This window comes from Macaca nemestrina, chromosome 4 (assembly GCF_043159975.1).
Source record: "Macaca nemestrina isolate mMacNem1 chromosome 4, mMacNem.hap1, whole genome shotgun sequence".
Taxonomy (NCBI): Eukaryota; Metazoa; Chordata; class Mammalia; order Primates; family Cercopithecidae; genus Macaca; species Macaca nemestrina.
This window is the reverse complement of record NC_092128.1, coordinates 114,899,829-114,914,035: the sequence shown is the minus strand read 5'-3', so window position 1 is coordinate 114,914,035 and position 14,207 is coordinate 114,899,829. Positions and strand designations below refer to the sequence as shown.

The window sequence follows — 14,207 nt, the reverse complement described above, 5'->3', positions numbered from 1 at the left end:
TCGCCCTCTTCAAACATGGCGGCCAAGCGACCGCAGCGCAACAGCAGCCACGGGCATCCTTCCGCGTAGGAACCTCAATGCTGACTTTATCGGGCTTTTTTGTCAAAGACCACCTGAGGGCAAAGCCCGTGGGGCAGCCGGGCCCGGGGAAAACAGCCCGGGGTCTCAGGGGCCGAACAAGCACGGACCGGAAGTTCTGCAGCCACGCCGTCCGGCGGAGCCGTTGGCTGCGGACGCCGGAAGTGGCCAGTGGGCAGGTCTGAGGCGGCGCTCTGTGTGTGAAGCGTACCTAGGGCGGGAGGCGACATGGAGCCCGGGGCGGCCGAGCTGTATGACCAGGCCCTTCTGGGCATCCTGCAGCACGTGGGCAACGTCCAGGATTTCCTCCGCGTTCTCTTTGGCTTCCTGTACCGCAAGACAGACTTCTATCGCTTGCTGCGCCACCCGTCGGACCGCATGGGCTTCCCACCCGGGGCCGCGCAGGCCCTGGTGCTGCAGGTGAGGCGGGCGGGCCTGCGGTCTGGGGAGCCGCCGCCCCCGGCCTGCCTTGACTCTTGGCGCCCGCTCCTCCAAGCTCTCCCAGCCTGTTTCCTCCTTTTCCTGGTGTCCTGGGGTTGAGCTTTCGAGAATGGCTTCAGTAATTTGAAGCGCGGATTGGATGTCAGTTTATTCCTCTGAGGGAGCAGCCGGGGTTCGCTCCGGACGTCCTGAGGTTTCAGAAGTAGTAAGCCGACTGTTAAGAGCCCTCCTCAGCACCCGGCAGCGCGTACCCCTCACGGTGCTGGGGGCTGCTAGTCAGGGAGTAAAATCCATGCAGGCCAGACAGCAGGAAGGACATTTACAGCAACAGAAACGTGCATGCCCCAGAACTACCAAAGACTTGAGCTGGCGGTGATGACGGAGGCATTGTGTGAATCAATGGGTGTGGCCGCTTGTTTGAAATGTGATTTCCCAGGTCAAAGACTGTCATTGTAGTGATTATTAAAATTTCATTTGAACTTAATTCTGTACCTTCCAGGTTAAGTTTATTGTATGTTGGAAGCGCTGTCAGTACTCATTCAGTAAAGTTGACTGGGCACTTTTGAATGTACTAAGCAACCGTTTGCTGAATGTAGTTTACACTCTTACGTACGGGTGATAGGGGTGTTTAAGTAGTGGTTTCTTTCTGTTTGTGACACTTACAGTTAAAGAGGGAAAACCCAGAAAGTAATAGAAGACTTTGTAAGGGCAATTATTTGATGGAGCCCATTGTAAAGAAAGGAGATAGAAATGATGGTTGAGAAGTGAAGAAGGTTTTATAAGAGAGATGGGACTTCTGATGAGATTGAAAGAAACTATTCCGCCAAGCATTAAGCCTGTTTGTAGAAACCCAAGAAGACAGAAATGCTGACGATACCTCCCCCAGTTCTCTAGATGTTACAAGTTATAAAATGCTTCAGATGTTTCCTCCTGAAATCTTAATGCATGCTGCAGGTTGATCGGATGTTACTTTCCTCAGTAGAAGCCAAAGCTTTGACTGTCTTGGTAACTACCAGGGTAATAGGGCCAAATGAAGAATGGGGTTCCATTAGGGTTCAATTTCAGAACTTAAGGCTATTCCTCATCCTTGTCAGTGGCATAAGTGCCATCTTAGTGATCAGAGAGTTGTTGGAGGTGGCCTTTAGCAGGACCTTACGGCAGGTTAATGAAGTCTTGCCATTTGATCTTCAGTGTCTCTGTGAAATAGGTAAGTTTCAAGTTTACATACCAATTCAGCAAGGTTAAGTGATTTGACCGAGAACACACAGCCATTCACCGTAGAGCTGGAACTAAAAATTTCATTTTGTGAATTCCAAATCTTCCTGTTCTATTATTTAACCATTCCATAGTAGCATGAGAACACTTTTGTCCAGGATGATTGTAGTTTGCAGAAAGGTGTGGAGGAGAAAGGAGTATATACTAATACGTATAGTGTCAGATGTTTTATATTCTGGAGTTGTTGTCTTACTTAACCCTTAACATAACCTGAGAGGTTGATCTTTGTTTCACAGATGAACTGACAGAGGTAGTGCACTCATTTACCTGGTAACTCATTTACCTGGTAACACCTCTTATAAGACACTTCCATAGGTTAGGGTTTGGTGACCAGTCTAATGAAGTAGTGGACATGGGGAGCAGGGATGGAGGAAGGGGAGGGATGGGTCAATGATGATCCAAGGTTTAAACTTGGGTGACTGGAATAGTGATAATGCATTAACTGAACTGTCACCTGGGTTTAGGGGAAAAAGTTCAGTTTTAGACAGGTTGAACTTGAAGTTCCTGGTAGGAGTCCCTGCCCATAGGCTATTGGAATTACTGGACTAGATCTTTTGGGAGCTAGAGCAACTGGAGTGGTTCGAGGGAGAGAGAAGAGCCAAAGGTGAAGAACAGGTCTTGGGGAATAATCTTGGTGGAGAGCAGTAAGTTTCACAGAAACCCAAGAGGACAGTCTTCAGCAAATGGTTAAGAAAGGTGTCATGTTTTCTGGAAGTGGTTCTCAACCATCAGCATCGCTTAAGGAACTTTTTTTTTTCCCCCGGAGACAGAGTCTCACTGTCATCCAGGCTGGAGTGCAGTGGCATGATCTTGGCTCACCGCAACCTCCACCTCCTGGGTTCAAGCAATTCTCCTGCCTCAGCCTCTTGAGTAGCTGGGATTGCAGGCATGCACCACCACGCTCGGCTAATTTTTGTATTTTTAGTAGAGATGTGGTTTCACCATGTTGGCCAGGCTGGTCTCAAACTCCTGACCTCGTGATGTGCCTGCCTCAGCCTCCCAAAGTGCTGGGATTACAGGTGTGAGCCGCTGCACCTGGCCAAGGAACTTTTAAAAACACATATTCCTGGATATTTTGGTTGGGTAGATCAGGGTGAATCCTGGCAACCTGTTCTTTTTTTTGTGTGTGTGAGAGATGGAGTCTTATTCTGTTGCCCAGGCTGGAGTGCTGTGGCGCAATCTTGGCTCACTGCACCTCCACCTCCCGGGTTCAAGTGATTCTCCTGCCTCAGCCTCCCGAGTAGCTGGGATTACAGGCATGCGCCACTATGCCCGGCTAATTTTTGTATTTTCGGTAGTAGAAATGGGATTTCCCTACATTGGCCAAGCTGGTCTTGAACTCCTGACCTCAGGTGATCACCCACCTCGGCCTCCCAAAGTGCTGGGATTACAGATATGAGCCACCGTGCCCGGCCGGAACCTGTTCTTTTATCCACAAAACCTCATTTGGCAGGAGGCTTGTAAAGGTGATTTCAGTATTGACAAGGATTTTGTTGTGGGGTAGGACAACACTGAATGAGACTGAGTGACTTGGTACCAGCATAACATTATTTCTGTGTGGTAGTAGGTGATCTCCTGACCTCCCCACTCCTACTCATCTGCCTCTTAGGATTTTTTTTTTTTTTCTGTCCCTAACTTGATGGCATAAAACTGCTTCCTGTGGTCTGCCCCTCTACCCCGACCAGAAGTGGGATGCTTGGTGTCTCTGCTGAATATAGGCAGAGAAGAATTTGGATGGGAGTGCTGGGCTACCTCACTGTGGAACTTCAAAGTGTTCCCTTAATATTTTGGGGAGTGCAGTGTTGGTGTAGAGTTAGGCAGCTCATACGTTTCCTCCTAAGAGTTTGCATAGCCTGAATACACAGCTTGAAGAACCTCAGTAGGAATGATGTATGTGAAAATTGCATTCCACTTTATAATACATTAATATGTTTTAAGACAAAAATAGTTTAGACCGACAAGCCATTCATTGTAATCGATAATGCTGTTTTTTTTTTTTTTTTTTTTGGAGTCCACTTTGAGAAGTGCTCCTTTGTAGAAGTCCTTGAAACTAGAATCAGGAAAGCTAGCTACATCCTGTTCCTCACATAAATTGTTGGGAAATCTTGGGAGAGTCACTTCACCTCTTGTCAGCTGAGAAGATTGATTGGAGGTCACAGATTGGAGTTCTCTTCCAGCTCCATGTTCTGTGACTCTAGAATGAATACTGAGAACACGTGATGGTTGGGAGGTTGGCAGTGGTAGCACTTCCTTGTGGTGTGAATGGGTAGGTCAGAGAAGGCTGGATGTACTGAGTGAGCAGAGGCAGTGGCATGGTGAGGACTATCAAGTCTGGGGATTCTGTGTTAGAAGTCTCAGGTGTTAGGAGAGAGAGTTCTTGTTGCTTTGCTTTTGTGGAGTTAAGATGAGCTGGAGTATCAGGAGGATGAGCAACTCTGACAGCAATGGACTCAAAGCGGTAGAAACATGAATGTTAGAATGTAGTCAGGGCTTCAGGTTATCTGCAGAAGTAAAAGTGGTTCTGGTGTTGTTTCCAGTTTTTAACCTTTTAGGATTTTATTGATTTTTTTTTTCCCCTCTGCGTACATCATCATCTCCTTGCACTGTTTGGTGCGTGCTGCGTAATTTTTTACTTTTGCCAGCAGGAGCTGGGGCAAGTTACTTAACCTTTCCAAGCCCTATTTTTTCTCATTTTTGAAATGTTGATGCTGTCTTCTTCACAGGATTTTTGTGAGGGTTTTGAGAGAATGTTTGTAGAATCATTTGACACAGTCTGTTAGCACCCTTTTGACTGCCTGTGCAGTGCACAGAACATTGTTATTTAATACCTGTCCACATTCTAGCCCTTTAGAATCTGACTCCCACCCATGTCCCAGGTTGCTCTCTCAGCCTTTCCTCCCTCCAGTTGTTGCAAGAGTTTTTGCCATTCCTTGACAAGCCTGTTCTTGGAGCTATGGCGTTTCCTCCAATGGTTCCCTATGGAAGATGTGCCTCTCATTCAAGGTCTAACTGGAATGCTCCTTGTTCCAAGAAGTCTCCCTAGATTTCTTTTGCCAGATATGCTCATTCCCACCCATACTCTGACAGGGAATTAAGGGCTCTGTCACGCCCCCTCTTGTATCAGAGTTTTCATGTGTGGGTATGTCTTCACTGTACTTTTTTGGTAGAGAGGTCCCAGCACCTTCATGGGTGTGACTGTGTCCCAGAAAATGTTAAGAACTTATTTACACACCAGAATTTTGAGTTCTTAGGAGGCAGCAGAAATCATTTTCATGTTTTTTTTTTTTGTTTGTGTGTTTCTTGCACACTGTAGGCACATAGTAGATGTTTGTTGAATTGAATGTCCATGCAGTGTGGTGAAAAATAGCAGCAGTCCAGTAAACCTGGTTGCATTTGGAGAATTGAAGTTCAGCCATATTTTCATGTTTCATTTGTGAGTCTGAATTTTGGATCCTTTATAACCCACAGTTGTACCAGGACCGTGTATTCTTTGCATTGTGAACAAAACTGGGGTCTGTAAAAATAATGACAACAGAGACCATCTAACTGTGCATATTTTAGGTTTGTAAATATTGTTAGCCTTGGTTTGTAAGTTTTTGATTTTGTTGATTTTGGAATCCTCCTGTTAAACACTGTTTACCTGTCAGCTTTTGGTGAAGTGGCAGTGCATTTCCATTTTTCAAGTGGGAAAACTTGTCAGTTTATGACTTTTAGTTCTCTCCTTAACAGATTTTACCACATTTCTACAAGATATGTGGTACAGTATTGGGCAGATGAACTGATTGCTGGGTTGCTGTTTGATTTTAGGTATTCAAAACCTTTGACCACATGGCCCGTCAGGATGATGAGAAGAGAAGGCAGGAACTTGAAGAGAAAATCAGAAGAAAGGAAGAAGAAGAGGCCAAGACTGTGTCAGCCGCTGCAGCTGAGAAGGAGCCAGTCCCAGTTCCAGTCCAGGAAATAGAGATTGACTCCACCACAGAATTGGGTGGGCGTCAGGAATTAGAGAAAGTGCAGCCTCCAGGCCCACAGGACCCTGTGAAGGAAATGGCCCATGGCTCACAGGAGGCAGAAGCTCCAGGAGCAGTTGCTGGTGCTGCTGAAGTCCCTAGGGAACCACCAGCTCTTCCCAGGTGGGAATTTCTACTTTGCAGCTTCCTTCTTTCTTGCTTGACAGCTGGTGTTTGTGTTTGTCCATAATTCATTCTTTGTAACACATCAATTCTTGATGTCAGTATTTATTTAGCTCTTCATATTTGCAAACTGCTGCATTACAGTCTTTCAGTTACGTAGGATGGGAGGTCAGTTGGCTTAAGGTCAATTCCCTCATTAGGTAAGGTCAGTAGTCATACAACCATTTGAGATACAGAGCCAAAATTAGAGCACTTGACTCCTCTCACAAAGACCTAACTTTATCTGTGTTTAGAGGCTTAGCCTCATCAGCTCTATTGTTTGTGTTTTTCTCTCTGCAGGAGCACTGCTAGGATGTGCTCATAGTGCCTGAGGTATAATGGACACCTGAAATGGCAGTCTGTTTTAGGTGACTGGATTCACATCCTGGCTATGCTGCTTCCTGAATGTATTACCTTGAGCAAGCAGTATAATCTTTCTGTGTCTCAGTTTTCTCCTCTGTAAAATGTCGGTGATAATAATAGTACCTGTCTTATAGAGCTGTTGTGAATTTTAAATGAGCCGATAGTCAAGCAGCTAATGAGCAATAGAGCTTGAATGTGACATAAGGTTTCCCTGAATCAAGCCTCATGCTGTACTTGTACTCACTTTTTAGGAGTTAATGTTTCGTGGGTGCTCTAAACTTAGTTATACAGTCCTTCCTTGCAGTCTGAGTGAGAGGAGCTGATCCCTTCTTGTGTGGGAGTTGTAGCAGTGTCTGCAAGACAGCCATGAGCCTCTTGGCCTGCTTTGTTTTTTGGAAAATTCACTCTCTTCCCTCTTTGATAGGATGGGTCACCTGTGTCCCCCCGAATCCCTGCCACCTTGAGTTCTCTTCTGTTTTTCTTACTCCTGTGCTCTCTTTCTGACCTGTTTTGGGGGAGATTGTGTGTGTGCATGCACATTTTTAAATAGAAACCGGATCTTACTCTGTTGCCCAGGCTGGAGTGCAGTGGTGTGATCATAGCGCAATATATGAATTGAACTCTTGGACTCCAGCAGTCCTCTCGCCTCAGCCTCCTGAGTAGCTGGGACCGTAGGCATGCACCACCACATCTGTTTAATTTTATAATTTTTTGTAGAGATGTCTGCCATTATACCTGGCTAAATTTTTAAAAGATTTTCTTGCTGTATTGCCTAGGCTGTGGGGGAGTTTTTGAATTTTTTTTTTCTAGTTAGTGAAGCAAAGTGAACAACTTGGAATGGCTTATAAAATATGGAGTAAGAGAAAATAAGTTTTGTAAAGACAGGAGGGGCAAGATTGCAGAGTCTTAAAGGCCGGGCTAACTAATGAAGCTCAGAGAAAACAATTGTTTGATGGTGGAACCAAACTGATGGAGAAGGGGAGCAGTTCTTGAATATGGAGCTCTGGATGAGAAGGGGTGAAATAAAGATTTAGAGATTGGAAGTGGGAAATATAGGGTGGAAGGCAGACATCTGATATTTCCTTGCAGATCTTTTAAAAATATTTTTTGTAGTACAAATCTGCTGATAGTGAATTCTTTCAGCTTTTTTGTCTGAAAATGCCTTTATTTCATCTTGCATGTCTGAGGATATTTTTGCTGGATATAGAATTGCAGTTGACACTTTTTTTTGTTTTTGTTTTTCTTTAAACATTTTAAAGACTGTAATTCCATTGTCTTCTAGCTTGCACTGTTTCTGATGAGAAGTGAGTAGACATTCTTTGTTCCCCTGTATGTGAAATATCCCCATACTTTTGTTATATCAGCTGCTTTTAAGTTATTATCATTAGTTTGAGCAGTTTAAGATTTACTCAGGCATGATTTTCGTTGTGTTTATACTATTTGGGGACTTTTGTGCCCACCCCTCAAGCCCAACACATACACACACACACACACACACACACACTCTCTCTCTCTCTCTCTCTCTCTCTCTCTCTCAGGAGGTCTGTTTTCTCTTTGTCCTTCCTTTGGAATATTTTCTGTTGACCTGCCTTCAACTTTACTGTCTTTTCTCCTTATAGTGTCCAATCTTTAGTTAAACTCATCTAGTAACTTCTTAATTTCAGATAGTTTATTTTTCAACCCTGCTGGTTCCCTTTGATTGTTTTTTATGGCTTCGATTCCTACCTTGGTTTTCCTTTAAATCCTTCAGTATACTTACAATAGTTTAAAGTCTTTATCTGCTAATTCCATTATCTCTGTGATTTCTTGGTTTATTTCTATGGATTGAGTTTTCTCCTGATTTTGGGTCACATTTTCTTTTTCTTTCAAATGTCTGATAATTTTTGATTGGATGCTAGACATTAACAAATGTTATGCTGTCGAGTCTCTGGGTTTTGGTTTCTTCTGTTGAGTGTTGAGTTTTGTTCTTGCAGGCAATGAATTTATTTGCTGATCAGAATGATCTTTTTGAAGCTTGGTTTTTATTTGTATTGATTGATCAATTGATTGTAGAGATGGAGTCTTAATGTTACCCAAGCTGATCTGGAACTCCTGGTCCCAAATGATCTTCCCACCTTGGCTTACCAAAGTGCTGGGATTATAAGTGTGCACCAATGTGTCTGGCCTTGTTTTTCAGTTTTGTTAAGCTGTGTCTAGGGTACTTTTATTTTAAAGCTAGCTTAGTCTTCTAAGACATGCCTTTTTGGGGCTTCTGAGTGCTCCAGCTGTTTAGTGAGGTCTTTCCATTCTGGCTGGTTGAGGCTTGAACATCTCCCAGCTCCAGGGATTGTCCATCAGTTACCCAGTTCCCTACTTGTCTCATGGAGTTGCACTTTACATGTGTGCAGTTTTGTATTCAGCCAAAGACTCAAGGGGATCCTATGCGGTTTTCTAGAGTTCTATATGTAGCCCCTCCTTACTAGTAGTCTTTCTGTAAAATAATCAGATGTGAGAATGAAGATTGAATATACAAAGTTGTTTGTCATAGTCCACTTATGCTGCTATAACAAAATAATATAGCCCAGGTGGCTTATAGACTACAGAAATTTATTGCTCGCAGTTCTAGAGACTAGAAGTCTAAGGTCAAGACTGGCCGATTCAATGTCTGGTGAGAGCCCACTTTCTGATTCATAGTTACCTCACTGTGTCCTCAAATGCTGGAAGAGGTGAGAGAATGCTCTCAAGTCTTTTATGAGGGCACTAATTCCAGTCATGAAGGCAGAGCCGTAATCACCTCGCGAAGTACTAATCCCAATATCTTGGGATTAAGATTTAGCATAGGAATTTTGGGACACAAACATTCAGTCTATAGCATTGTTCACTTCAGTTCTATTTATTTCAACATTACTTATATTAGCAAAATTTTGGAAGAATGCTGAATTTCTATAGTAAGGGAATGGATAAATACATTTATAAAATGCTTTTAAAGATTACTGACACGGTTATTGTGATGGTCAGTTTCATTTGTCAGTTTGGCTAAGTTACAGTCCTGGTTATTCAGTCAAACACTCATCTTGGCATTGCTGTCACGGTATTTTGTGGTTGTGATGCAAGTTAATAATTGGTTGACTTTAAGTAAGGGTGATTGTCCTAGGTGATCTGAGTGGGCCTGATCTATCAGCTGAAAGCCTGAAGAACACAGCAGAGCTCCCCTGACGTAGAAGAAATTTCTCCGATGGACAGCAGCTGCACTCAGTTTCTGGAGAGTTCCACATTGGCCTGCTATGTGGATTTCAGACTGGCCTAGCCAGCCCCCACAATCATGTAAGCCAATTTCTTGCAGTAACTCTCTTAATAAATACATTTATCCCTTGGTATCTGCAGGGGATTGGTTCCAGGTCCCTCGTGGATACCAAAATTCATGGATGGTTAGGTCTCTTACATAAAACAGTATAATATTTGTGTATAACCTATGCACATTCTCCCGTATACTTTAAATCATCTCTAGATTACTTACAATCCATAATACAATGTAAATGCTATGTAAATACTTGTTACACTGTATTATTTAGGGAATAATGACAAGAAGTTTGTACATGTTCAGCACAGACAAAACAATCCTTTTTTTTTTTTTTTGAATTTTATTTTATATTTTTTGATACTGCATCTTGCTCTGTTTGCAGTGACTTGATCTTGTTTCACTCTAGCCTCTGCCTTCTGAGCTCAAGCGATCCTCCCACCTCAGCCTCCCAAGTAGCTGGGACTACAGGCGTGCACCACCGTGCCCAGCTGATTTTTGTATTTTTTGTAGAGATAGGGTCTTACTATGTTGCCCAGGCTGGGGTCGAACTCCTGAACTCAAGTGATTCACTTGCCTCAGCCTCCTAAAGTGCTGGGATTACAGGTGTGAGCCACCATGCCTGGCCTTTTTTTGGGAGTATTTTTGATCTGCAGCAAATATTTTGAGCAATATTTTTTGGGAATATTTTGATTTGGGATATGGAACCCATGGATAGCGAGGACTGACTATATCTGCTGCTTCTGTTTCTTTGGTGGAACCTTGACTTATACAGATATTTTCATGATAATGTTAAGTGAGAAGGGGAGAATTCAAACTATATAGTCTAACATCAAATTTGAAAACTTTAAAAATTATATATGTAGAAAAAAAGGCTGGAAGAAAATAATAGTAGTAATCCCAGAGTGGTGGAATTGTGTTCTTCATTTTTATCTTTGTCGCTTACTATATTTTCTAATTTTTCTGTAATGACCATTTATTTTGTTTCATTAATTTTTTTGTGTGCCTTTTATGATCTCTAAAAAATGAAAAGAGGGGATTGGTTTTGATTTCTGAGTAATAGACTAGAATAGCTACTTTGTTGTTTTATAGAGACCCTATTTTAAAATTCTTGAACCAATGAATTATGTTCTGGGTTAGAATTAGAGTTAGTTTTGTGAGTTCTACCTTAAAAATAAGTATAGAGTGAAGACTTGCATATGTTTCCGGAAAGGTAACCTTTCTACTTGGTAGCTCTTTGTTCAGAATAGACTGGTATTGCGAGAATCCTAATCAAACATTTCCAAGGACTGGAACATTCTCAGCTTCAGTTACTTGTTTTCCTCTAACAAAACAGGAAGTTGTGGCACTGATCTCTGGTTATACCTGAAATGTAGTATTTTAGCAGATTTGAAAGTAGAACATGAAAGACCATCCTTTTCCTTGTTCTACCTTTAGCAGTACCCCCAGTCCTCCCACCAGTGTTCAGGATGGTTTATCCTATAAACTGTAGATCTACAGTTCTTTTAATTGAGTAAGTTAAGGTAGTTGTTCTTTAGAAGATCACACAGAAGCACTGCCTTTTGTGGGCACTCTGTCTAAAATCAGTTACCTAGAATCTAAGTCTTAGTTTGCTGATTTCTGCTGACTCCTGCTTGACACGTTTTTTGGTTCTAACCAGTATTAGGCAATAGCTCCCTTTTTGTATGCTACAGTAAAGTCACATCACATACTTATTTAATTTAAATAAATTCAGTGTAAGTTCTGGGAAAAAAAATTATTAAAAATAATGTATTTATATTTTGTATGTATGTATTTTGAGTTTTATTTTTTTAGAGACAGGGTCTTGCCTGTTGTCCAGGCTGAACTCAAACTTCTGGGCTCAAGTAATCCTCCTCCCTCTATATATGCATTTTTATTATAAGGTGTTCATTACTGTATACAGACAATTGTTTTGTGTTTTAGTAGAGTATAATTTATGTAACAATACAGTTCATTCCTTGTAGAATACAGTTTATGACTTTGGACAAATATAGTCTTGTAACCACTGCAGTCAAGATAGATGACCGGTATGGTTTAGCTGTGTCCCCACCCAAATCTCATCTTGAATTGCAGTTCCCATAATCCCCACATGTCATGGGAGGGACCTGGTGGGAGGCAATGAATCATGGGGGCGGTTATATCCATGTGGTTCTCGTGATAGTGAGTTCTCTTGAGACGGTTTTATAAGGGGCTTTTCCCCCTTTGCTTGGCACTTCTTCCTGCTGCTGTGTGAAGAAGGATATGTTTACTTCCCCTTCTGTCATGATTGTAAAGTTTCCTGAGGCCTCCCCAGCCATGCTGAACTGTGAGTCAATTAAAGCTCTTTTCTTTATAAATTACCCCGTCTTGGGTATGTCCTTATAGCAGTGTTAGAATGGACTAATACAATGACATTTCCATTGGTGCCAGACTCCCAGATCCTGGCAACCTTGTGCGTGTGTTCTGCCTTAAAGCTGTTGCAGCATACATTGTTATTTATACATAATAATGTACAGGTTTCATTTACAGTATTTTCAGGGTGATTTGGGGGAAATTTTATTTTGACCTAATTTTACCATCACTCTGATTTTAGCATCTCCCTGACTAATAACCTACAACTGGTCTGAATTTCATTCTTGCTCCTGCCCTGCTGTTGCTGCCAGGACATGTCAAATGAAGATCAGAAATACTCCCATCCCAGTGCTTAAAATAACCTATCTTTTTTTTTTTTTTTTTGAGACGGAGTTTTGCTCTTGTTGCCCAGGCTGGAGTACAATGGCGTGATCTTGGCCTACTGCAACTTCCACCTCCCAGGTTCAAGCGATTCTCCTGCCTCAGCCTCCCAAGTAGCTGGGTGTGCAGGTGCCTGCCACCATGCCTGGCTAATTTTTGTATTTTTTTAGTAGAGACAGGGTTTCACCATGTTGGCCAGACTGGTCTCGAACTCCTGACCTTGGATGATCCACCCGCCTCAGTCTCCCAAAGTGCTGGAATTATAGGCGTGAGCCACCGTGCCCGGCCCAAAGTAAATAACCCATCTTATTCCTCAGAGAAGAGTGAGAATTTGAGCACACAGATATTACCCTATTTGTACAAGATAGCATCAGAGAATGTGCTTATATTCTGTAAGGATACTTTACAGTTGTAGTAATTGTTCAGGCTGGGCGTGGTGGCTTACGCCTCTAATCTCAGCACTGTTAGAGGCCGAGGCAGGCTGATCATTTGAAGTTAGGAGTTTGAGACCAGCCTCATCAACATGGTGAAACTCCATCTCTACTAAAAATACAAAAAATTAACCAGATGTGGTGCGTGCCTGTAATCCCAGCTACACAGGAGGCTGAGGCAGCAGAATTGCTTGAACTCGGGATGTGGAGGTTGCAGTGACTTGAGATTGTGCCACTGCACTCCAGCCTTGGTGACAGAGCAGAGCAAGACTACATCTCAAAAAAAAAAAAAAAAAAAAAAAAGTTCACAGTAAAGACTTTGTAAAAAGTGAAAAGTGCCATTTGAGCTTCAGTGTTTGTGTAATACTAGACTGAGTGACCAGTGCCTGCAGACATAATTAGGACTGTGGAAGAGAGGGGCGCAAAGTCTGCAGCATCTTATGACATAGTCACTAATCAGGCATTTATCAAGAGCTGCCTGTTAGGGTTTGCCTCTTGGATGACATCATAATAGGGTTTGGTGTTGGTTTTCTGGGCACGGGCTGTCAGTGTCAACTTTCATAGCACCTGCAGTTCAGACTCTTGACCTGCAGGTGTTGCTGTAGGCAGTGGGATGGTAACTTTGCCTTTGCTAGTGCTGGGATGCTGACAAAAATCTCCAAAAGGCTGTGTCAGTTCTGGGCTTTTCTCTTTAAAAATCACGAGCAGAATTCTTTAACAAAGAAGAAGGAAAATATGGTAGCACTAAGAATGTCAGTTACTGCCTAGAAACTGTTGTCTTTGTCCTGTGTGCTTGGACTGGGTGTCTTTTTGTCCTTTGGATGAGGAACAGAGTGCTCCAACACTGTTGGTGTGCACTGGGCAGTGACAGGGCCCTGGGTCCAACCAGGCCATTCCTCCTGCCCTGGACAGAGAAGCAGAGTAGTGGCAGTGTACCAAGAGGGTGTCATGGAACAATTTGACATATTAACCCCTTCTAGGACAAGCCCATTAGAACATAAAACCTGAGAAAACTGTTCAGTACTTTCTCTTGCTTTGGGTAGTGTGGCCTTTGTGCCCAGTTACAGGGACCTCAGTGCTTCTTGGGAGGGGAATGGCATCATTTGGAAAATAAGTTTCAGGTTTCCTAATAGTGTCCTTGGCAGATACTTCATCATCATCAGACTGCTCCCTCCTGACCTGGTCCCCGTAGGTATGGGCGCTCTTCACTCCTCTCATCAGCAAAGTCTTTCCAGTAGTTCATCCCTCTGCTTTCCCCAGCAGGTAACCCTGCCTCTTTGGAGTTTGTGCTTCGTTTTACGTTATTCCTTTATGGCTGGCTGTGCCCACATTTTCAGTGATACAGGACAGAGACTTACTCAGCCTTTCTCACTTCCTGGCCCTTTATGAGGTGACCCCCAGTGCATGCCGAATTCCATTTCTTACTACCTCTTTTTT

The 14,207-nt window shown here is 42.9% G+C and overlaps 2 protein-coding genes across 3 annotated transcripts in view; one reads left to right on the top strand and one right to left on the bottom strand.

The window, feature by feature from the left end:
• Positions 1-14,207, bottom strand: part of LOC105494244 (oxoglutarate dehydrogenase) — a 467,517-nt gene that overhangs the window by 203,825 nt on the left and 249,485 nt on the right. The window lies entirely within an intron of this gene.
• Positions 167-14,207, top strand: part of LOC105494215 (NudC domain containing 3) — a 106,551-nt gene continuing 92,510 nt past the window's right edge. For both annotated transcript variants that reach the window (XM_011762488.3, XM_011762487.3), the window contains exons 1-2: positions 167-498; positions 5,602-5,927. In XM_011762488.3, coding sequence (XP_011760790.1) covers positions 307-498; positions 5,602-5,927 — 518 coding nt within the window. In that variant the 5' untranslated portion in view covers positions 167-306. The remainder of the gene's footprint in view (positions 499-5,601; positions 5,928-14,207) is intronic.